General features: G+C 41.5%; 1 protein-coding gene across 6 annotated transcripts in view; it reads right to left on the minus strand.

Annotated features, from left to right (window-relative positions):
• The window catches only part of TEC (tec protein tyrosine kinase), a 147,352-nt gene that overhangs the window by 83,648 nt on the left and 38,569 nt on the right, over positions 1 to 25,135 (minus strand). For 5 of the 6 annotated variants that reach the window (XM_055246735.2, XM_063619498.1, XM_063619497.1 and 2 more), the window contains exon 2: positions 20,532 to 20,714. In XM_055246735.2, the coding sequence (XP_055102710.1) occupies positions 20,532 to 20,669 (138 nt within the window). In that variant the 5' untranslated portion in view covers positions 20,670 to 20,714. Of the gene's footprint in view, positions 1 to 20,531; positions 20,715 to 25,135 lie in introns of those variants that run through there. The other variant, XM_055246737.2, reaches the window with a different exon arrangement.

Here is a 25,135-nt window from a genome sequence, read left to right on the forward strand (position 1 = left end):
CAGCTCTCTGGCCTCCTCCCCTCCCATGCCCACCCCATTCCACCTCAGTTCCTCTCCCTCTCTGCTGTTCTTTGAGCAATAAAGCATCTCCCACCTCCCTTGGGGTCCTCTGTACTCTTGGCTTCTCCGTGGCCTGCCCTGCTCTTCCTAAGGTCTCTGTTCCCTACCTACAGAAACAGCACGCAAGGCCCCATCTCTCTCATGCGGCTTTACTTTTCTCATGGCAGGGGGATATTTACTGGTATCTGCACATTGTCGGCATCTCCCCTTTAGAAGGTGAGTTCCAGGAGAGCAGGGCATTTACCTTCTATATTATTGTGTCCACACAGCCTACAACAGTACTTGGCACAAAGTAGGTGCTTAAAATATTTTTGTCAAATGAATAGATTCAAGTAAAAAAGAATTGGGGGTGGTGGCTAAGAAATTCAAGTAGAGATGTCTGTGGGTGCCTTCCAAGTTAGATAGGCTGGGTTTGAATTCAATTATCCCACCGTGGTAGTCACTGTGAATTATAAATCTAGATTTCTCTATTTCTAAATTTGTATTTCAGTCAATTCAGAAAATTTAAGCTTACTAGGTAGATATATTCCTCCACCACTCCCCATCAATGCCTCCCTCCAGAACACACAGTTTATAACTTTCTCAGCATAGAAAGTTTTAATCCCATGCTTTTGAATGTTCTTGTTTGGCATTTAAAATACCTTTTTAAGTTTTTTAAAATTTTTTTCTTCTCGTAATTTGGATTAAATTCAGTAGAAAATAACCCTTCCATAACAAAGTTGATGATAGAAAACTATGTCTCTATGCAACAGTCAGGCGTAGCAGAGTATAATGGTTGGTTACAAAATAAATTTATAGGCAGGCACAGTGCCTCACTTTGGGAAGCTGAGGTGGGAGGACTGCTTGAGCCCAGGAGTCTGAGACCAGCCTGGCAACATAGAGAGAGCTCATCTCTACCAAAAAAAATTAAAAATAATAAATAATTAGTTGGGCACGGTAGCAAACGCCTGTATCCCAGCTATTCGGGAGGCTGAAGTGGGAGGATTGCCTGAGCCCAGGATTTTGAGGCCGCAGTGAGCTGTGAACACACCAATACACTCCAGCCTGGGTAACAGAGTGAAACCCTGTCTCAAAAAAAACAGATTTATAAAAAATCAAGCTTGATGATATATTAACAATAACTAATTACAACATATCATGGGGAAAAAACCTATTCACAAGAGTAGCTAAAACTATAAAATAGGAATACATTTAACAAGAAAAGTATAGGACTTTAAAAACAACAACTGTTTAACTCTATCCAGGGAAATAAAATTAATAGATTAAAGTAGAGATACACCACTTTGTTTTTCAAAGGAAGAACTTAGAGAACATAAACCAATTGTGAAATGCTTGTTCATTAGCTGTTTTACATGGAAATGTCTGAGAGCATTTCACTGGCAGAGTCTGTAGATACTGTCAGATATTAGAACAAATGAAACGTTGTGTGCTCTGCAGAGGCAGATCCAGATTTTGAGGGACCTGAAGCTTAAACACTTTGGAAGAGAAATCTTTGTCAATTAAAAATTAAAAATTAAAAATAAAATAAAACTAAAATGCAAAATCATAAATGCAAAAGCTCTGGGGCCCTTCTAGAGGCCTTAGGAAGGGTTATGGAATTGAAAGAGCCTAAAGCTTACTTTTCTTTAACTCCATAGCAGACCCACCTCTGTTGTCATAAAAATGTAAAGTTGGCCAGACTCGGTAGCTTATGCCTGTAATCTTGGCACTTTGGGAGGCTCAGGCAGGAGGATCCCTAGAGGCCAGAAGTTCAAGACCAGCCTAGGCAACATAGCAAGACTCCATCTCTACAAAACTAAAAATAAAAAATTAGCAGGAATGGTGGCACATGCCTGTCATCCTGGTCCTTAGGAGGCCAAGGTGGGAGGATCCCTTGAGCCCAGGAGTTTGAGGCTGCAGTGAGCTATGACCACACCACTGTACTCCAGGCTGGGTGACAGAATGAGACTGCCTCTCTATAAAAAAAATGGAGAAGGAGGAGGAGGAGGAGGAGGAGGAGGAGGAGGAGGAGGAGGAGGGAGGGAGGAGGAAAGAAAAACTAAAACTGAGAAAGCAACATCACAGTTACCACAACTGGCACCCTATCGATATGTGTACCACTGGCAAACATCCAGAGAAAAACATCCACAGCAGACAACCCCCAAAAGAGTTCCATGAACATGGTTCAGAGATGTCAAACACATGAACCTACCCGAGGTATGCATTTCCACCAGTTACCAGAACTCCAAAACATAACCACACTACCAGCACCACAGATCAATTTAAAGAGTGAATCACCTGTGATTAGTGACCTTACAGAATAACACAATTACACTCATTGCAAATACATTTATATCTGGGAAAAAACAGAGGCAAGAGCAAAGACTGAAACATGTAAAGACACAATGGGCAACAATGCAACCTACCTTCTGTATACAATAATAACAGCTGCTACATGCACTTACCTACCAGGAACTATCCGAGCCACTTTATCTATTCTGATCCATTTACCCCTCAGAAACACCTATGAGGGAAGTATTATTATTCTCCCCAGTTTAAAGGTGAGACACAGAGAGATTAAGTAATTTGTCCTAGGTCACACAATTAATAAATAACAGATTTAGAATCTGAACCCAGATAATCTGGCACAAGAGTCCATCCTCTTAGTCTCTCACTCCCTAACTTCGCAGAAATTCTGTAAACTCAGAGATGGACCTAGACCACAGCTGAAGTTTCCTATAATTAAGATGGAACAGAATACAGCTGATAAGCCAATTGTAGAACTTCAAGAAATATGTTATCTCATCCAGTGAATTTTGGTCTTGTTTCTCGCAGATATTTTCGTCAGAACACCTATCATTAGAAAGTGATTGTGACATCTGAAAATAAAAAAATCACTCTGATGTTAAAAAAAATTTTTTTTAATTATATCTGATTATTAGCATCAAGCTGCTCATCATTTTCCAAGAAAATTCAAAGTTTTACTATTTGTCCTTATATTGTACTACAATCAGTCCTAGTCAGGATAAGTTAACCCAAAAATGAGCTTACTTTACTATTTTATAAAGTGTTAAACTAAATTACAAATATATTGCAGTAGATGTCCAGGATTCTTCAACTGTGACATTGTTTCTCTGCTGTTGAGATAGACAACGAACATGAATAAATTCATCTTTGCGTCACTTGTGAGTTTTCTTTAAGAAGAATCACTCAAAGTATATATGAAATGTACCATTTAACAAAACTCACTTTAAAGTTCTTGAGCCTTACCACCTAAGCATAACCCTTTTCAGCTTCTTTAATATAAGCATTCACAGGCTGGGCACAGTGGCCTCATGCCTGTAATCCCAGCACTTTGAGAGGCCGAGGTAGGCGGATTGTCTGAGCTCAAGAGTTTGAGACCAACCTGGGCAACACGGTAAAACCCCATCTCTACTAAAAATACAAAAAATTAGCCGGGCGTGGTGGCGCGCATCTGTAGTCCCATCTACTCAGGAGGCTGAGTCACGAGAATCACTTGAACCCGGGAGGCAGAGGCTACAGCAAGCACAGATAATGCCACTGCACTCTAGCTTGGGTGACAGAGAGAGACTCTGTCTCAAAAAAAAAAAAAAAAAAAATATATATATATATATATATATATATATATAAAAGCATTCACAGAAATATTTTTTTTCTGCTGCCCTCTCTTTTCTGCACAATTCTAATTTACTTAAATGCACAGGGTTCCTAACACCTCACAGGGGTACAGTGCGGAAAAAAACAAACATAAATGAACCACTGGTAAAAGAACACCCGTTGCAAGGTTTGTTATCTATACAGCCAAAGAAGGGAAGGAGGAAGGAAACATATGAATAGAGGTGGTCAGTGAAGTTACTGTTTAAGGAAGTCCCCCTTTGTGGGAAGTAGAACAGTGTGGTTTAACAGTACACTCGCCCGAAAGATAAGACATCTTGGTTCGCCTCCTCAAATAGGATGTCACTTCAGAGAAGACTGTCCCCTAGTTTCTTCACTTGTAAAATAGACGGTGGGCAAATCTGTGGATTGTTTACAGTTATACTTTATGGGGCACTAAAGAAAACAGAGCAATGCAAGTATGTATATACAAAACACTGATATTTCTGTGGGATCTGTGCTATGTAAAATGAAACCTTGAAATCCTCCAGGCACAACTGCCCCGTATTACACTTGGAAACCCAATGTCCAGTGAAGTTGAGAGTCCCGTGGGCAAGTGCAAACAACGGTGGCACACAAGGTAAGAACACCGGGTCTCAAGAGACCCCCTTCACAGTACAGCAGAGGTAGCATAAGAAAGTATGTCATTATGAACCCACAGAGGTAGAACTATAGCTTAATCAGATTGTAAGCTTAATGAGGCCAGAACCATTCATCTTTTAATTACTCGATCCCTAGCACTGGGTACACACTCACTAAATCTTTGTTGTACAAGTGATGAAGAAAGTAAAACAAATGAGTTGAGTCCCATATTACAAATAAAAGACCCTTCTACCAGGAAATTATAAACATATTCCTCTCAAAGGCACAAAATTTATATTTTACAATCTTATGAGTAAGGAATTACACCTATCCATGTGACTTTCGTAGTCGCAAATAAAATTAACAGCAATGCCTATGTGATTGCTTGGAATAAAGATAGAATAAGAAACATGTCATCTAACTAGGTAATGGGGAAAAATTCCTTTCCAATAATCTATTAAAAATCATTTGCAATTTCATCTCAGTCTCTTGCTTACTCATTTAATTTTATTTAACAAACAATATTGCACATATTTTGAAGTATTTTCTTTTCAGGTGCTTACCAATGTAGAATCATGCAAATCTTTGAGAAAGTTTTCTAATATTAAAAGTAAAAAAGGTAAATGAAGAGCTTTGGTAAGAAGACCAAAATGGTATTTTTATCTGAAGTAGTAATCAGTGAACATTAATATTTATTTATCTCAGAAGTACAGTATATTCACAAAACTAAAAGGTAATAACATCAGAAGTCCTCCTAAAAAAGTAATAATAGAATTAATTGCTGAGTAACACAAGTGTTTCTAAGCTCCTTTCTGCATATAATTTTCTATACGTACCTGACCAGCATCAACCTATGGCTAACAGTTGGTGTGTCTGAAATCGTTTTAGAAACAACTCAAAATGTAGTATCACTTTCTCAAATTGTCATGTGATTTCTTTTGACAGTTGATAACTTTGTTTATAATAATGTCCACATCTAGTTTGGGGGAGAGATTAATACTAATAAATACTGAATTAAAACATACCCTTGTTTTAGATTTTTTTTAAGAGATAGTCTTGCTGTGTTGCCCAGGCTAGACGTAAACTCTTGGACAACATAGCAAGACTCCGGCCCTGAAAAAAAATCTCTGGGTGTGATCCTCTGACCTCAGCCTCCTAAGTAACTGGGATTACAAGTGCTAGCCACTATGCCCAGCTGTTTCTAAATTTAAATAATGCACCACTTCAAAAAATAAAATGGAACAAAATTATGTGGGGAATAACTCTCACAATGTGAGATCTTTATATTAAAGATCTTTTTGCTTACTTTAAATATTTACTGATCATCACCATTGTAATTACTACCAACAAAAACATTTTTAAAAGGCTAATGGGTGCGAGGTATTGTGTGTGATATGTTTAAATTACAAAACAACTTCTTCCCTCAAGGAGATTATTATGTAGTCGGTGAGGAAAAAAGGCAATAATCATAACACGTATACATTTAACAGGAAATTAAATTTAAACAGGAATTCAGAAAGGGCAAGGCATGTATAACCACAGGGGTGTACAAAGCCTCCCACTTAAAAGGATTTGAGATGAGACTCGAGTAAATAGACAGGAGAAGGAGAACTGCTAGGCACAGCAGGATCAAAGTTTCAAAGGTAGGAGAGTGACAAGCGCAGACAGTCCCAAGTTATGGTTTGACCTAACGATTTTTCAACTTTACGATGATGCAAAAGCAATACATATTCAGTAGAAACCATACTTCATGTACCCATACTACCATTCTGTTTTTCACTTTTAGTACAGTATTTAATAAATTACATGAGGACTGGGTGTGGTAGCTGACACCTGTAATCCCAGCACTTTGGGAGGCCAAGGCGGGTGGATCACTTGAGCTCAGGATTTTGAGACCAGCCTAGGCAACATGGCAAAACCCCATCTCTACTAAAAATACAAAAAAAATAGCCAGGTGTGGTGGTATGTGCCTGTGGTCTCAGCTTCTAGGAAAGCTGACGTGGGAGGATTGCTTGAGCCCAGGAGGTGGAGGTTGCAGTGAGCTGAGATCACACCACTGCACTCCAGCCCGGATGACAGAGCAAGACCCTGTCTCAAAAATAAAAATAATTAGGCCGGGCACGGTGGCTCACGCCTGTAATCCCAACACCTTGGGAGTCTGAGGTGGGCAGGTGACAAGAAGTGAGGAATTCAAGACCAGCCTGACCAACATGGCAAAACCCTGTCTCTACTAAAAATACAAAAATTAGCCAGGCGAGGTGGAGCATACCCATAATCTCAGCTATGTGGGAGGCTGAGGCAGGAGAATCGCTTGAACCCAGGAGGCGGAGTTTGCAGTAAGCCAAGATCATACCGTTGCACTCCAGCCTGGGCTACAGAGCAAGACTCCATCTCAAAAAATAAAAATAATTAAAATAATTTTTTAAATTACATGAGATATTCAACACTTTTTTATAAAAAGGCCTGTGCCGGGCGCAGTGGCTCACACCTGTAATCTCAGCCCTTTGGGAGGCTGAGGTGGGTGGATCATTTGATGTCAGGAGTTCAAGACCAGCCTGGCCAACATGGCGAAACCCCATCTCTACTAAAAATATAAAAATTAGCCAGGAGTGGTGGCACGCATCTATAATCCCAGCTACCTGGGAGGCTGACGCAGGGGAATCGCTTGAGCCTGGGAGGTGGAGGATGCAGTGAGCTGGGATTGTGCCACTGTATTCCAGTCTGGGCAATAGAGTGAGACCCTGTCTCAAAAAATTAATTAATTAATTAATTAAAATAGGCTTGTGCTACATGATTTGGCCTAACTGTAGGCTAATGTAAGTGTTCTGAGCACATTTGAGGTAGACTAGGCTAACCTACAATGTTCAGTAGGTTAGGTGTCCCAAATACATTTTCAGCTTACAATGGGTTTATCAAGAGGTAACCCTATGGTAAGACAAAGAGCATCGGTATTTGCAAGCAAAGGAGTCTGAATAGTCACTAGATGGTATCCATTATAACAACCATATTATTGACACTGTATAGAGTTAGTGCCCTCATCCACTGGGCAACCCAGACACATCCTTTCCAGAACTAAGGCAGTGCACTCAGAGCATGATCCAGAAATATTCGATATGAGCTTGGGTCCAGGCTTAACAACCAGCTCACTAGGTGACCTGTGGAAAACCATCTCCTTATCTTCAGTTTTCACAAGTGAAAAATCTGGAGGTGATTCTTTAAAGTCTCTTTAAGCTCTAAAATTGCATGATTCCTCCTTATTACTAACAAATCAACTATCTCCTTGTATTTATCCTCTTGTAATTATTTGCTTTATAAATCTTTATAGGCCTCAGAACAGAACAGTTCCACAAACACGCTAAGTCCCCTTTCACCCCAAGGCCTTTGCACATGCTGTTCCCTCTACATTGAATGGACTCTCTGCCCATCATTGCTCATATTCTCACCCTTGGCCAAGTGGCCTTCCCCAACCTCTATGCCCCAGGAAAAAAAAAAACAAACAAACAAAACTGTATACAGGTATATACTCTTGCCACCAAGGATTCCTCCACTCATAATTTGGTCTCTTTTTAAACTGTCTTCCAGGGTAAATGCTATCATCCCTATCTTCAAAACAAACACTTTCTAGAAACTATTAATTAATTACAAGGAAGTAATTTCAAAGATTTCTAAGAATTCCTCAGCCCAGTAGTTCATAGCATAAAAGAGAAATACAACTCAAGTTACGTAAATTGTGATGTCAAATGTAGTTCTTTTTTTAAAAAATGCAAGAAGTTACATACATTTCAAATTAAGACAATTTTTTTTCCAGGTAGACAGGTAGGAGAAGAGGGGTGGGTAGAATCACTATGTTTATTTTAACTACAATTGCCATTTTCCAAATATTCTAGGAATCATTCTTTTTGTAATTGCCTTCAGTTCCTATGGCACGGTCTTGAATATGTTCAGTGGAAAAATAGCTAAATAAAACTTTGCTTAAAACTCAACTTTTTGATATCACTAAAAATTGCTGACAGACAAGTCTTATGACTAAATTAAATTAAGTAATACCATTTCTGAACAACAATGCTGATTTTTCGTATAGCCTTTGTCTCATCATAATACAAATAATCAAACGAATAAAACACAACTATCATAGCCAGATCAGAGTGTTTTTCAAGATCTAGAATATGTCTATTGTTTCTACTCTCAAGTTGCAGGAGGACCAAACCTTTGATTAAACTCCCCTCTTCATTTAGTAGTAATTACCCCATAAAAAGCTCTGCATGCCTGACAACTGTTTTAATACAAAATAATAAAAAATTAAGCTAGAAGGGGAGGAAATGAGAGATGGTAAACAGTAACAAGTGATTTTTTTTTTTCTTGAGATGGAGTCTTGCCCTGTCACCCAGGCTGGAGTGGAACGGCGCGATCTCAGCTCACTGAAACCTCTGCCTCCCAGGTTCAAACGATTCTCTTGACTCAGCCTCCTGAGTAGCTGGGATTACAGGTGCCCACCATCATACCTAGCTAATTTTTGTATTTCTAATAGAGACGGGGTTTCACCATGTTGGCTAGGCTGGTCTCGAACTCCGGGCCTCGTGATCTGCCCAACTCAGCCTCCCAAAGTGCTGGGATTACAGGCGTGAGCCACTGCGCCCAGCCAGTAATAAGTGATTTTTACTCATCCTAGTGAACCATGCTACAGTAATTTCTTTGGTGGGGAGGTACACCTTCAGCTCCTAGTGATAACCATGACAATGAGAGTAGGAGAATAGACTATACTGATTTTTAAGTTTGTGGACTCTTACATGAAATCATTGAGTAGTCATGAGATAGCTGGCATTTTATAGTATGTAACAAAGGACAGCATTTCTTCCATATTATCTCTCTCTCTCACCATAGATATTTTAAAACTTTATGTCTTGACCAACTGAATGCAACGTGTTATTATGGATTAGATCCTGGACTTGGGAATGGAGGGGCAGGGAGGGTGAGGAATAGCTATAAAGACATCAGTGGAACAATAAATGAAACGTGCTCTGGATCTCCAGATTCAATAACAGTATATCAATGTTAAATGTCTTAATTTTGATCACTGTACTGAAATTATAAAAAAGAATGTCTAGGGGTATGGATGGAGGGAATGTTAGTATCCCCCTATTCTGTCTTAAATAGATTTCAGCTTCCTAGAGAAAAAAAAAAGACAGTAAATATCATTAACGGAAGGTAAACAATTTGGCAAATTAAAGGAGTAAGACAGACCCTTGGACTTCGGACCTGGCATCATGGCCTCTTGAAGTGATTAATGATGAGAAAGGTCAGATCCAGGAGAGAGAATAAAAACACAGATATGAATCAGAAATGGGAGAAGAGATACAAGAAAGGAAACTGAGACACAAAGAAGAAAGTTGATACCACCTAATTTCAGAAACAAAGAAACTCAAGTGTCTAAGAATATGAGTTTTCAAGGCATAATATAGTTGAGAATTTCCAGAGCCAGAATAATCCCATCACACACTAACGATTACATGGAGTATTTAGAGTCATGTCACTTTTGTTGTTGTTGTTGTTGTATAGAAGATGGCTTGCTATGTTGCCCAGGCTGGTCTCAAACTCTCTATCTCCTTATGTGTCAGGACCACAGGTGTGAGCCACCACACCTCCCAGAGTCATAGCACTTTCTACAAGCTGGTGGAGTGCCTGGTAATCTCTAACATTTGATGCAGATACTTCCAATTGCCCGGTAGTATAAGAAATTATTCTTTTCCCATTCCACACCAACTCCCAGAACCCTAGGAAGTGCTGAAAGATACAAACCTTCAGGTAAAGATTAGAAGGACCCAACAAACCTATAGTTTCCACTTGGGGGACCACCTAATACATGAATATAACTAAGGGAGAAACATCAGCTCATCTCAGAACCTCCACAGGCTCTTATCCCTGTATCACTAAGTCTCCAGGTTCCCAGGATTGGTCAAGAAAAAAGCCAGTATGACCCAGGAGAGCCTATACAAATGAGAGATTTCCCAGGGTGTTTAAGAGACTCATGTCATCACACTTGTAACTGATTGCCTGCCCCCACCATCATGTTTGTTAACCTAGGTAAAATATTAAAGTTTCAAGCATCTCATAACAAGAGAATGCTCAATTTTGGTACAACCAGATTAAATAAGAGAGGCACTGTGGGTGGAGGATTACCTAGGTGCCAAGGCAAGAGACTGAAGGCACAAAGTGTTTCAGTATAATAAAGAAAGTAGTTAGAATAAGAATAGTCATAATACAAATTAGATACAGAGAAGATCATGAACAATTATCAATCACTATTATAAACATTATTAATCATTAGCTTTTAATATTACTCTTTGTTGCATTACTAATATAACCTAGGAATAACCAGCGGGTACAGGGTCAGGTGCTGAAGGGACATTGTGAGAAGTGACCTAGAAGACAAGAGGTGAGCCTTGTGTCATGCCGGCATAAGGGCCGCTTGAGGGCTCCTTGGTCAAGCGGTAACACCAGTGTCTGGGAAGGCACCATTACTTAGCAGATTGCGAAAGGGAGTCTCCTTTCCTTGGAGGAGTAAGGGAACATTCTGCTCCACCAGCTTCTTGTGAGGGCTGGATATTATCCAGGCCCGCCCGCAGTCATCGGGAGGCCTAAACCCCTCCCTGTGGTGCTGTGCTTCGGTGGTCATGCTCCTTGTCCACTTTCATGCTCCTCCTGTACTCCTGGTTCCTCTTTGAAGTTTGTAGTAGATAGCAGTAGAAGAAATAGTGAAAGTCTTAAAGTCTTTGATCTTTCTTACAAGTGCAGAGAAGAAAATGCTGACGTATGCTGCCTTCTCTCTCTCTCTCTCTGCTTCGGCTACCTAAAAGGGAAGGGCCCCCTATTCTGTAATCACGTGACTTGCTTCATCTTGTCAATCACTTAGAAGATTCACCTTCCTTACCCTGCCGCCTTGTCTTATATGCAATAAATATCAGCAAGCCCAGCCGTTCGGGGCCACTACTGGTCTCTGTGTCTTGATGGTAGTGGTCCCCTGGGCCCAGCTGCTTTTTCTTTATCTCTTTGTCTTGTGCCTTTATTTATTACAATCTCTCGTCTCCACACACGGGGAGAACACTCGCTAAGCCCCACAGGGCTGGACACTGCAAGGCACCTGTGGCATTTTGGGAAGAGCACTGAACTTAAGAGTCAGAATATCAAGGTTCAAATTCTAATTCTTGTACCTATTAGCAGTGTGACAACCTTTCTGATTGTCTTGGTTCACAACATACATTTATGTCATGGTTCACAACATACATAAATCCTAAATTTCTCCTAGAGATGAGGAGATAGGGAGACCTCAATCCCAAATGCATTTAGGATTGAGGTCAACCTATCTCCTCATCTCTAGGATATCCAGGATATCCAGTGCATCCAGCCATGCAACATGTTCTGAGTACTCCCTCTGCCCTAGGCCCACAGAAATACAAAAATGGATAAGAACTCTGCCCTCAAGGAGCTTCATATGGTTTGGATATTTGTCCCCTCCAAATCTAATGCTGAAATATAATCCCCACTGTTGGAAGTGGACCTGGTGGGAGGTGGTTTGGGTCATGGGGGGCAGATCCCTCATGAATGGCCTGGTGCCCTCCTAGATGGTAATGAATGAGTTCTCACTCTGAGTTCATGTGAGATCTGGTTGTTTTAAAAGAGTATGGCATCTCTCTTGCTTGCTCTCATCATGGGATACAACAGGTCCCCTTTGCCTTCCACCATGATTGTAAGTTTCCTAAGGCCCCATCAGAAGCAGATGCTGGCACCATGCTATTTGTACAGCCTGCAGAACAGTGAGCTAAATAAACCTCTTTTATTTATAAATTACTCAGCCTCAAGTATTTCTTTACAGCAATACAAATGGACTAATACACAGCTAAAAAGAAAAGAAAATAAAAATACCTCTCCTATACTCTCGCAGCACTTCTGACACCAAATGTGTGGCAGGGAGTGGGGTTTCCACACCAGCCAACTCTCCAATTCTTGGCACACACCAATTGAGTGTCCTACAATTTAACTCAATTCTGACACTAACTGCTCAGAATTAAGACAGACCCCACAGACCAAAGGATCACTCCCAGAACACTGCCCTCTGCTTCAGATGTCAATCACAAGTAGTGGATCCCCAGGTTACCACAACTACTGTCTGACTTGGCTACATATGGAGGTTCCCACAACCCCCTCCTTGGGTTCAAGAATTTGCTGGAACAGCTCACAGAACCCAGGGAAAGTGTACTTACTATTATCAACTTATTACAAGGATATTTTAAAGGATACAAATGAACAACAGGATGAAGAGATACACAGGGTGAGGTCCAGAAGGGTCCCAAGCACAGGAGCTTCTGTCTCCATGGAGTTTGGGTTATACCATTTATATGGTTTGGCTGTGTCTGCACCCAAATGTCATCTTGAATTGTAGTTCCCATAATCCCCAATGTGTTGTGGGAGGGACCCAGTGAGATGTAATTGAATCCTGGGGGCGGTTACCCCCATGCTGCTGTTCTCCTGATAGTGGGTGAGTTCTCACAAGATCTAATGGTTTTATAAGGGGCTTTTCCCCCTTTGCTCAGCACTTCTCCTTGCTGCCACCATGCGAAGAGGTATGTGTTTGCTTCCTCTTCCGCCAGGATTGTAAGTCTCCTGAGGCCTCCCCAGCTATGCTGAACTGTGAGTCAATTAAACTTCTTCTCTTTGTAAGTTACCCAGTCTTGGGTATGTATTTATTAGCAGTCTGAGAACCAACTAATCCAACCATCCTCTAGCACATGCACACATTCTTGTTCACTAATCTGGAAGCGATGTGAACCCCTTCTGTTAGGGTTTTTATGGAGGCTTCACTACGTAGGCATGATAGATTAAATCTTTGGCTATAAATGATTATTAGCTCAACCTCTGGTGCTTCTGCCCTCCCTAGAGGTTGGAGGGTGGGGCTGAAAGTTCCAACCCTCTAATCACATGGTTGGCTCCCCTGACAACCAGATCCCCCATCCTAAAGTCAACCTATTACTTTCCAAAAGTCACCTCATTAACATAAACATAGCTATGGCTGAAAGGGGCTTGCCAAAATGTGTATTTCTTATTATACTACACTATCACGGGAGCTTAAAATCCAGTAGGTAACACAGATATGTAAATAATCAGGTAGTCAAGATACCATAGTAAAAATGTGTACAGAGCACAAAGGGGAGGAGGATCCATTCTACTTTTGCCAGGAGTGAGACAGAAAAAGGCTTCTGAGAATATGGGGATTGAACTATGTCAGAAAAGACGAGTAAGTGTTCCCCAGGCACTCAACAAATTTTTTTTTTTTTGAGACGGAGTCTCGCCCTGTCGCCCAGGCCGGAGTGCAGTGGTGTGATCTCAGCTCACTGCAAGCTCTGCCTCCCGGGTTCATGCCATTCTCCTGCCTCAGCCTCCCGAGTAGCTGGGACTACAGGCGTCCGCCACCACGCACGGCTAATTTCTTGTATTTTTAGTAGAGACGGAGTTTCACCGTGGTCTCGATCTCCTGACCTCGTGATTCGCCCACCTCGGCTTCCCAAAGTGCTGGGATTCCAGGTGTGAGCCACCGCACCCGGCCTCAACAAATTTTTGAAAGATAAAATAGATGGTGGCTGGACAGATGGATCCTGGCAGGCAGGCAGAGGAGTATGTCACTCCAAACAGATTGAAGAGCATTAGCAAAGGCACGATGTGAAAGCGCAACTATAAGTAGGAGATGCAGCCAGGAGAGGAGGAAGAGGAGAAGAAGAAAAAATTGCATCAAGTACTTTGTATCCCAAACTAAGGAATTTTAACTTGATCCTAGAGAAGCTGTGGGTTTTGCAGATGAAAGATGAAGATCCAGGAATTGAATCAAGTAGGGCAGTAATCCACCTAAAACTGGGGTTGGGAGCTGCAGTAAGCCTGCAGTAGAGAAAATTCACCGATATGATGCTTAATTTTATGTGTCAACTTGAATGGGCCATGGGGTACCCAGATTAAACATTGCTTCTGAGTGTGTCTGTGAGAGTGTTTGTCAGTGAGATCAGCGTTTGAATCTGTGGACTCAGGAAGCAAACTGACCTCTCCAATGTGAGCAGGCATCATCCAACCCTGAATAGAACAAAAGGTAAGGAAAGAGGAATTTATCCCTTTTTTCCTGCCTCACTACTTGGGCTGAAACATCCCATCTCATCATCTCCTGTCCTCAAACTGGGATTCACAGCACTGGCTGTCATGGTTCGCAGGCCTTCAGACTCAGACTGAACTACATCACCAGCTTTCCTGGGTCTCCAGCTTGCAGAGAACAGACTGTGAAACCTCTTGGCCTCCACAATTGTGTGAGCCAATTCCTCACAATATATCTCCTTTTATGTACATACATGCACACACATACACATATATATACATACATATACATTATATCATATGTATATATCCTATATATATCCTTTTGGTTCAGTTTCTCTGAAGAACCCTGACCGATACAACGGGAACTGGTAACTGATCAGATGTGTGTTGGGGTTGAAATGCTGACGAAACGGAGGAGCTAGGAGTGTGAAAAGATATTATGTGTCAATTATATATTTAAAAATTAATTTGAAGAAAGTATAAAGACAATATATACACAAAAAATGTTTAAACTATAGGTTGGAGAAAATTATTTTATAAAGTCCAGTGAGAGAGTGGTAGCTCCAGGGCAAAAACCCTCTCAAGTGTTAATTCTCTTCCATCACAAAGAAAATTTTTTTTAAAAAGTTACAACTGAAAGTAACAAAAATATCCATAAAACTTTTAAAATGTTATCTGTATTATGGGGTGCTAACTTTAAGATGTTTAGATTTTTTTTTCAAATTTTCATTGGAATATCAAGATTATTTCAAAGATAGGCTTTGAAGAAATACACCTGCAATTTCTGGAAGGTGTGTGCAATCTCTTGTAAGCTGTATGTTGTGCAAGTTTTTAATCTTTCTAAGCCTTAGTTCTGCATTTTGAAATTAAGTCTAACAAGACTTAATACAGAATTGTTTTGAGAAATAAGGGAAATAATGCATGTAAAGTACTTAGCACAGTGGTTAATTTGTAGTTAGTGCTCAATAGACTGTATCATTTTTACTACTAATGTGCAGAAAAGAGTTAACACAGCAGGCTTGAGGCTGCTGTCCCAAGAAAGGCCTGTTTACAAGGCTGATCCTTGCCTGGCATCTGGGAACTTGGACTTTGGGAGGGTCCCACCATTCCCAACACTGATGAGCTGGCTCACTGTACCTAAACTGTACAATGCAGTTCATGTTGAAGACCCGCTTTCCTTCTGGAGTCTGGAACCTTGGTACATTAGGCATAGGACACCTGTGTGACCAGCCTCCAACAAAAGCCTTGGGCACTGAGTCTCCAATAGCACAACATTTCACAATTGTCACAATTTGATGCTGGAGGAATTATGCACATCCTCTGGGACTCTACTAGGATAAGATTCTTGGAAGCTTATGCCTGGCCCCATGTGTCTTTTCCCTTTACTGATTTTGCTTTGTATCCTTTCTCTGTAATAAATCATAGTTGTGAGTGTGACTCAATGCTGAGTCCTGTGAGCTGTCATAGTGAATCACTGAATGTACAGGTGGAGTTGGGATCCCTAGCACAACGAGTTTCCCCATTCTTTCAACTTTGTAAGTTATTTGCCAGCTTCCATGCTGGGGCAGTACAACAGACAAAAAGCCAACCAAATTAAGAGCTCCAAAGTCCAATTCTAAAAATTCCTGATTTCTTAGCTAACGATAGTTGCAAATTTACATACTACTTCAATTTTTTAAATTCAACATCTCAACCTATAGAAATCGACTCCTCATTTTCTCTCTCACTATTATTTGTAGATCTTTTTCCTGATCAAACTCCAGCACTGCTCTTCCCTGGTTCCCATCTCATTATCCCACGGAGCCTCCACTGAAACATCAGGTGGTCTGTCCCCTGTGTCATTTAGCCCCGTGACTACAAAGCAACATCACTTATGAAACCTCCAGTGTCCTTTGCTCTGTGTTATCCTGAATAGGATCAAATAATACAAACTTCCAGGAGGAACTTTTTTCAATTCATTGGAATATGCGGAAATATACATGAATTAACTACCATAGAGAAAGGAGGACAAACTAAAGAATGACCCACAGCGGAAACTGAAATGCAAGTTTTACAAAATTAGACTGAGGAAATGGTTTGAGTGAATTTCTCATCATCTAGAATAGGATTTTTCAGCATATTTCAACAAGCACAGAAAGGTTTATTACATAATAGGAAGAATTTCAAGAAAAGCTTGCTGTCATCATGTTGAAGAAGCTGTCCAGAGAATAAGGAGAAGATGGATGTCTTCTGTCTGACATTATGAACTGAGAGTTTTAACAGAGTATTAGTGGCACTTGGTAGCCACAAAAAAACCATAAATCATAGTTATTAGATCAATCGACAGCCTCCTCATTGTTTTTCTATTGAAAACAGGAGAACTATGAACAATAAAAATAAATATCTCTAGGGCTATTTTATTTCTGAATGGCCCCTGTGGTTCTAATTTACTTCTAGAGTCACATTTTTTTTAACAAAATATTATTTTTAAAAACCTGTTGATTTGCACAGATTACTCATGTCACATCCTTTTTTCTCTTTCTTTTTTTTTTTTTCCTTTTTTAGATGGAGTCTCACTCTGTTACCCAGGCTGGAGTGCAGTGGTACAACCTCAGCTCACTGCAACCTCTGCCTCCTGGCTCCAAGCGATTCTCCTGCCTCAGCCTCCCAAGTAGCTGGGATTACAGGCACCTGCCACCACACCCAGCTAATTTTTTTGTATGTTTAGTAGAGACGGGGTTTCACCATGTTGGCCAGGCTGGTCTCGAACTCCTCACCTCAAGTGATCCACCCACCTCAGCTTCCAAAAGTGCTAGGATTACACTCATGAGCCACCACAAGCGGCCCTCACATTCTTTTTTGAATCACCGCTTCCAGGGATAGGGAGATGGAAATCAGAAGATTGATCCGCGGCAAACAGTGAACTGAGCACATTAGCGCAAACATGGAAGAAACATAGCAACAAGGTGTTGCTGGCCATGCCTAGAAGCCAGGCAGAGTTGTTGGGGAATTCAGCTCAGCAGTGTCAGAACTTTTGTTATTTTAAGAAGCCCGATTCTTACGAAGTTTCTTTTTTTTTTTAACTATTGACAATTATTTTACCATGGCAGGCAAACGAATCTGTCACCACATTTCAAGGCATAGGTCACAAGTATGCCAGTGGATGTTGGTCCACGAGAGAAGAAACCAGAAGGGATCAAAATGCCCAGCTCATCAGAGGAGTGGGGGTGAAGGCAGGAATTAAGTAACAGGACTAGGCTCTCTAGCCCAGGAAGCAGCAGCCAGAAAGGAGGTGGATTCTGCCAGGAAGTGTTAGAGGCTGGGTTTTCTGGGTTGTGACTACCTCCTCATTCTGTCCTTTCTGGTTCTCAAGGGTGGCTGAGGCTGCTCCAAGGCAAGAAGGTGAGCGAGGTTCTGAAGGAAGAAGGATGCCACCGTTGTCCTTATTCCCCTTAAGCTAAACCAAAACGGGTACTGTAAACTCAATATGTTTATCTTCTTCAAAGTGAGTTAGCAATTGCAATATATTTCAATAGTAACTGCCCACACTGCGAAGCAAACAATGCCAGTTTCTGAGACTTTTTTCATTAGTAAAAAATGGCATTTTACCACTTTAACTTCTTTTCTTTTTTTTTTTTTTGAGACGGGGTCTCGCTCTTTCGCCCAGCCCGGAGTGCAGCGGCGCGATCTCGGCTCACTGCAAGCTCCGCCTCCCGGGTTCACGCCATTCTCCTGCCTCGGCCTCTCCAAGTAGCTGGGACTACAGGCGCCCGCCACCACCCGGCTAATTTTTTGTATTTTTAGTAGAGACGGGGTTTCACTGTGGTCTCGATCTCCTGACCTCGTGATCCGCCCGCCTCGGCCTCCCAAAGTGCTGGGATTACAGGCGTGAGCCACCGCGCCCAACCCACTTCTTTTCTTAGACTTACTGCAGTCGACCCTTAAACAATATGGGCTTGAACTGCGTGGGTCCATGGATAGACGGATTTTTCTCTCAGTGAAAGTTACACTGAGTGTGCCTCACTCTCCTGCTTCCCCTTCGACCTCCTCTACATCTTCCCCCTCTGTCACCCCTGAGACAGCAAGGCCAACCCCTCCTCTTCCTCCTCCTCAGCCTACTCAGCGTGAAGATGGCAAGGAACAAGACCGGTATGATGATCCACTTCCTGTTAATAAATAGTAAATCTATTTTCTCTTTTTTATGATTGTCTTAATATTTTCTTTTGTCTAGCTTACTTTATTGTAAGAATACAGTATATAATATATATATATATAAAACATACCAAATATGTGGCAACCTACTGTTCATGTCCTCAGTAAGACTTCCAGTCAACAGTAGGCTATTAGTAGTTAAGTTTAGGGGGGAGTCAAAAGCTATATGCAGATTTTTGACTGCACGAGGGTTGGTGTCCCTAACCCTGCATTGTTCAAGAGTCAACTATATATTAAAATCAAATTATAACAAATTATTACCATACAGCAAAAATGTGTAAATGTTTCCTTTAAAATCTGTTTCAGGTTTCAAAATAATTTACATTTCTGGTAACATTTCTTGTCTAAAACACTTTTGGATTTTTTAATTTTTTAGATTTAACAAAGCAAATATAGCACATATATGTTACATAATAGTCCCAGCAGGGACTAGGGCAGCGCCACATAATTAAATACATTAATATTTCTGCACACATATACACATACAGATACACACACATACACACACACAGGTTTTGTAACTAAGAGTTTTGAGGTTTTGGTTTTCAGCATTTTGGGGACTTAAGGATAAAGGAGCATGGTCCTAAATTACGTGAACCTGCAGAATACCACAGGTCACAATGATGAGCCACAGCAGAAATTAAGAGTTGAGGACCATCATGAGACACAATGCCATTCTATCTAAATTGAGGGAAACCAAACCACAGAGAAATCAGTGGGAGAAAAAAAAATACAACTAAATCAACTTCTGAGGAAGATACTATAGAAAAAAAACAGAATTAAAACTAAACAAGGGCCGGGTGCAGTGGCTCACGCCTGTAATTCTAGCAGTTTGGGAGGCCCGGGTGGGTGGATCACTTGAGGTCAGGGGTTCAAGACCAGCCTGGCCAATATAGTGAAACCCCATCTCTACTAGAAATACAAAAATTAGCTGAGCGCAGTGGCATGCACCTGTAAATCCCAGCTACTCAGGAGGCTGAGGCAGGAGAATTGCTTGAACCAGGAGATGGAGGTTACTGTGAACCGAGATTGCATCACTGCACTCCAGCCTGATAACACAGCAAGACACTGTCTCAAAAAAAAAAAAAAAAAAAAACTAAACTAGGATCACCAACAGTCCACTGAAACCAACTACATAACAGCATACGGTTAGCCATGGGCAACCCAGCCCCTGGTCCTTTCCTGGAACCCAAGGATATTTCTAGCAGAGAAGGCAGTACGTGGCAGTACTAGCAAATGCCACACCCAACATGTCAGGAGCAAAAGAACCAGAGGTGACTGCACATTCAAGGCCTCATCTAGTGGTGGAAGGAGAAGCTAAAGTCACCCACAAGCCAGGAGTGTGCTCACCACACATTCGCCTGTGCCACGTGCTCACTGGCCGGGTTTTTTTAGTGAGCTGCTTTCCCCCTGCTGCCATCGAAGAAACTTTGTAGTAGCTGCTTATCACAAAAAAAATGAATGTTTAAAAACTCTGCTTTAGGTCAACTTTGATAACGTGTTGAGTCCACCAAATCACTAACCAGTTTTAAGTAACTTCTACTTAATAAAGAAGAAATACTCATATAAAGCAACGGACACGGATACAATTTATATTTGCTAAAGAAGACTTTGATACATAATAGGCGGTTTACAGGAGAGAGCCATATGTACAATGCACCTTACAAATTCCATGAGGATCTAAAAGTAATGTAATCTAATAGATTAATTCAGTAGATTAATTATAATAAACCTATAATTAACAGATTTGTTAATTTCTATCCATACTCTAAACTTCACCTTTCAAGTCCAAATGATAATAAATCATTACTTCATTAACCCAAAGCATTTTCAATAAGATTGGAGAGGCAGACAATATTATAAAATCGTTACCCACACAGAAAGCAGCAAAGTAAATTGTGATTGTCTCCTACCTCTGCTCGACCCTCATAGTAGGTTAGCATGGACTTTGTAAGTACAAAAAGTCTCTCTTTGTAGTTTAAGGGCGATGTCTTCTTTTTCTGCTGTGACCTTTTAATAAGAATCTCCTCCAAAATAGTGTTAAAATTCATCTCCGTCTTCTGATTACTCCTCCTGCCACTGAAGATCCCAGTATTCTACAGTGAAAAAAGAAACAGTTAAAATGTGACAGTTTAATTTTCTATGGATGTTGCCATTTCCAATTACCAAAATCGGCTTCACTCTCACCCCTGCTGGAGCAGATGAGTATTGATCTCTGTGCCCGAACTGAGAATGCCTGAGGCACAAAAATTCAACCTCCTCTCCTTTTCCAGTTTCCATCCTGCTCCTCCACATCTCACCATTTCATGAAAAAAATCTAATCAAGGTTCTTCGTGATGATGATTCATTCCTTTCTACCTCCTACTACCCTTAGCTTTCTGGTGCACTCCTACTATTTGATTGCAGGGAACAAGCATCTCAGATGGAAAAGCACATATCGTCACCTGTGTGGCTGATTTACACTGGCATTTGAATTGCTTCAGGATCTTGGTTCACAAAACAGATGACCTTACAGACACAGCCGACTCATGAACAAAATGAATTAGGATGGTGGTGGATCTGATTCATACTCCAGCTCTGATAAGGACGTTATCTCAATGAAGCATCCTAGTTAGCAGTGCCACAGGGATGTTCTCTGGTGTCTACACTACCATGCTCCAGAGAGTTCTCTTCCCTATGGCTCCTGTCTCCACCACAAGAGAAATGGAAACCCACCAGTCATAATTAACCTACTCAGGACAGAGTCCACCTGGATAAGAAAGTCTCAGCCCTTTAACTCCAGACTATCCATACCTAGACTAAGCCTTTTAAAATTCAACACAATTTAACTATCTGAAAACCCAAAGACATTCAAAAAAGGCCTGAAGATTCATATTTGAGACAAGTTGAATTAACAACAGCCTCTCCTTGTCTTGCCTCCACTGGGCCTTTAAAGAAGTAACTGGGGCTTGGCACAGTGGCTCACGCCTGTTATCCCAGCACTTTGGGCAGACCACTTTAGGTGAGGAGTTCAAGAGCAGCCTGGCCAACATGGCAAAACCTCATCTTTACTAAAATGACAAAAATTAGCTGGGCATGGTGGCGCATGCCTGTAATCCCAGCTACTCAGGAGGCTGAGCAAGAGAATCACTTGAACCTGGGAGGTGGAGCGTGGAGTGAGCCAGACAGCAGCACCACTGCACTCCAGCCTGGGTGACAGAGCTAGACTTCCTCTCAAAAATAATAATAAATAGGCTGGGTGTGGTGGCTCACGCCTGTAATCCCAGCACTTTGGGAGGCTGAGGCAGGTGGATCACCTGAGGTCACGAGTTTGAGACGAGCCTGGCCAACATGGTGAAACCCCGTCTCTACTAAAAACACAAAAAATTAGCTGGGCATGGTGGCAGGTGCCTGTAATCCCAGCTACTCGGGAGGCTGAGGCAGGAGAATCGCTTGAACCTGGGAGGTGGAGGTTTCAGTGAGCTGAGATCGCACCATTGCACTCCAGCCTGGGCAACAAGAGCGAAACTCCGTCTCAAAAATAATAATAATAATAATAAATAAATAACTGCATATTAAAGGACAGAGGCAAGAAGAGTCACATGAACAGCATGAAGTGGCTCTCAGACAGCATGGCCGGTGACTGGACAGGGTTAGCCACTGAGGAATTCTACCATCTTCACACCCAATCCAACACCTCCAATGCACCCTTTAATTTCCTATTACTGATTGGTCATCATCCAATCAGGCCCCTCCATTTTCTATAAGGTTCCTTTACAACAGCTTCTCTCTGAACATCAGTTCCTTCATTTATAAAGTATGGAAGGAAAGACCACAAGGTCAGTGTGAGGTTTAAATGAGATACGGGCAAGAACTGACTATGAAAACACTACACAAATGTAATCCCAGCACTTTGGGAGGCCAAGGCGGGCGGATCACGAGGTCAGGAGATCGAGACCACGGTGAAACCCCGTCTCTACTAAAAATACAAAAAAAAATTAGCCGGGCGTGGTGGTGGGCGCCTGTAGTCCCAGCTACTTGGAGAGGCTGAGGCAGGAGAATGGCGTGAACCTGCGAGGCGGAGCTTGCAGTGAGCCGAGATTGCGCCACTGCACTCCAGCCTGGGTGACAGAGCGAGACTCCGTCTCAAAAAAAAAAAAAAAAAAAAAAAACACTACACAAATGTTTATCACCATTTTTAATTCCACAGATATTTCCCTTGCTCAGAACATTATGACCCCACATCTGGACCATGAAAGTAGCTTCCCAATTGGTCTTCATTTCCTCAAGTTCTTGCCTCCTTTTATTCAAACTACCTATCCATCGCTCCCATTGGATCAATCTTCAAAGATCCAGCATTGCCATTTCACTCATCAGAAATCCTCCATGCTTCCCCACGACCTGCAGAGTAAAGCTAAAATTCCTTAGTCTGACACTAGAGACTGTCCACATTCCGGCTGCAACCTACCAGCCCATCTTTACTTCCACCACACTCCAATCAAAATAGTCTTCCAAATCTCCAGAGATTCCCCTCACAGCATTCATTCCCTGGCCTAGGGGACTCTCTGCTTTCCACCTATGAAGACTATAACAGCTCAAAATTCCCTTCCTTGATGTAGTCTCTCCTAATGGCTCCTATTAATTAAAAACCTTCCAACTCCTGTGTCATAATTTCTATCACTCATCATAGAGCTAATCATATTCTGCTATGTCTACAGCAATTAATGTACATATTTTTAATTCTCACTTAGCTGTGAAGGAATGGTTCTCAACCTTAAGTGTGTATTAGAATCTAGGGAATTTCATTTTAATACAGATGTCTAGGCTGCACTTCCAGATTTTTTTATTCAGTTGGTCTGGGGAGGAGCCCTGGGCATCATGATTTCATGTACAGATAGAATTGAGAGCCACTATCTTAAAGGAAGACACTGGGCTCTTGTACCTCTTTATCCCACTCCCAGTGTCTACAGTAGCCTCTCAGTAGCAGCTAAATCACAGAACTAATTAACCAATAGCCAACTTAAGCTAAGGAGTCACAGGAAAGCTGTTGCCCTTTTTTGCATCTAAGTTGGTCTTACTTATTCCATATTAAAATTTTGGCATTCCATCCTTCTTTCCTAAGAAACTGTCAGAATGCAAATACCATTTCTTTGGAAGTTATCTTTTCATCTTTGTGCACACATTTTCAAGGGTGAAAATGACTACTTATAAGAATGGAGGCCAGGCGCGGTGGCTCACGCCTGTAATCCCAGCACTTTGGGAGGCCAAGGCATGTGGATCACTTGAGGTCTGGGATTCAAGACCAGGCTGGTGAAAATGGTGAAACTCCATCTCTATTAAAAATACAAAAACTAGCTGGGTGAGGTGGCGGGTGCCTGTAGTCCCAGCTACTTGGGAGGCTGAGGCAGGAGAATTGTTTGAACCGGGGAGGCAGAAGTTGCAGTGAGCCAAGATCACGCCATTGCACCACAGTCTGAGTGACAGGGCGAGACTCTGTCTCAAAAAAAAAAAATCACCTTATCTGACTTATATGTGTGATTACTAGTCTTATACAGAATCATACCATTTAAGTTGAAAGGAATCTTAGTCACCATCTATCTCCCTCAAGAAACTGAAGTTCAGAAAAGTTAAATGGCTTACTCAAGGTCACACAAGCCAAGACTAGAAAAAAGTCTCCTAGTTCCTACTTACGGGCTTTCCCTACCCTTCTATCCCATACAATAAAAGTGCACCACTGTTGTTATAATTCATTGGCCAATGGGAAGTCCTGGCCAAGAAGACTACTAAAGTTCAGAGAGATACAAATGAAGGAAAAGTCTCCTCATGTAGACTTCCAGCCAAAGAGAGAGTGTTGAATGCACACTTCGCATTGGCTGCTTCCTGAAATTCCATTAAAAACAGTTATGTTGTTGTTGTTAAGGAACTGACTCTCAAGGAAATAGAAAACAAAAAAGGAAACAACAATAGAATTTTGGAAACTGGAAAACAATAAATATGTGGCAGATCCCGCCGAGGGGAAGCCTGGAAACAACCCAATTTCTTCTGCAAAACCTCCAAATAGCTCAAGAATCTGAAGAATATGGTATCATTAGAAGTGGTGATGAAGAAGGAATTCAAGCAAAAGAATTGTTGGCAAATCAGTTTAATAAACAGAGTCCCCGATCCTCTCCACTTCCATGCCACAGATCTAGGTGACTAACCCTCCTCAACCCTGGGAGAAAACTAGAGGTTTATTTCAGAAGACTATAAAACACAGGGTCACTATCCTGGGAGAGACTAAGTACAGCTGCAGCTGGGAATACCACACTGAAAAGGAGGAGCTTAAGTGAAACTGTACAAGTGTCCATATCAATGATGAGGCTAGTCAGCTCTCTTCTCCCATCTGGCTCCAGGACATCAGGGATGGACTAACGGAAAAGTCTTGAAGACACAGACATAGAAGTGTTCCCAAAACAATGGCACAGCCAGACTACCCTATAGTTAAGCCCACAGCCAGCAAGGCCCACTACCATGCATGAAGCTTCCAATTGACACTTTT

The sequence above is a fragment of the Symphalangus syndactylus genome, chromosome 16, assembly GCF_028878055.3.
Source record: "Symphalangus syndactylus isolate Jambi chromosome 16, NHGRI_mSymSyn1-v2.1_pri, whole genome shotgun sequence".
Lineage (NCBI taxonomy): Eukaryota > Metazoa > Chordata > Mammalia > Primates > Hylobatidae > Symphalangus > Symphalangus syndactylus.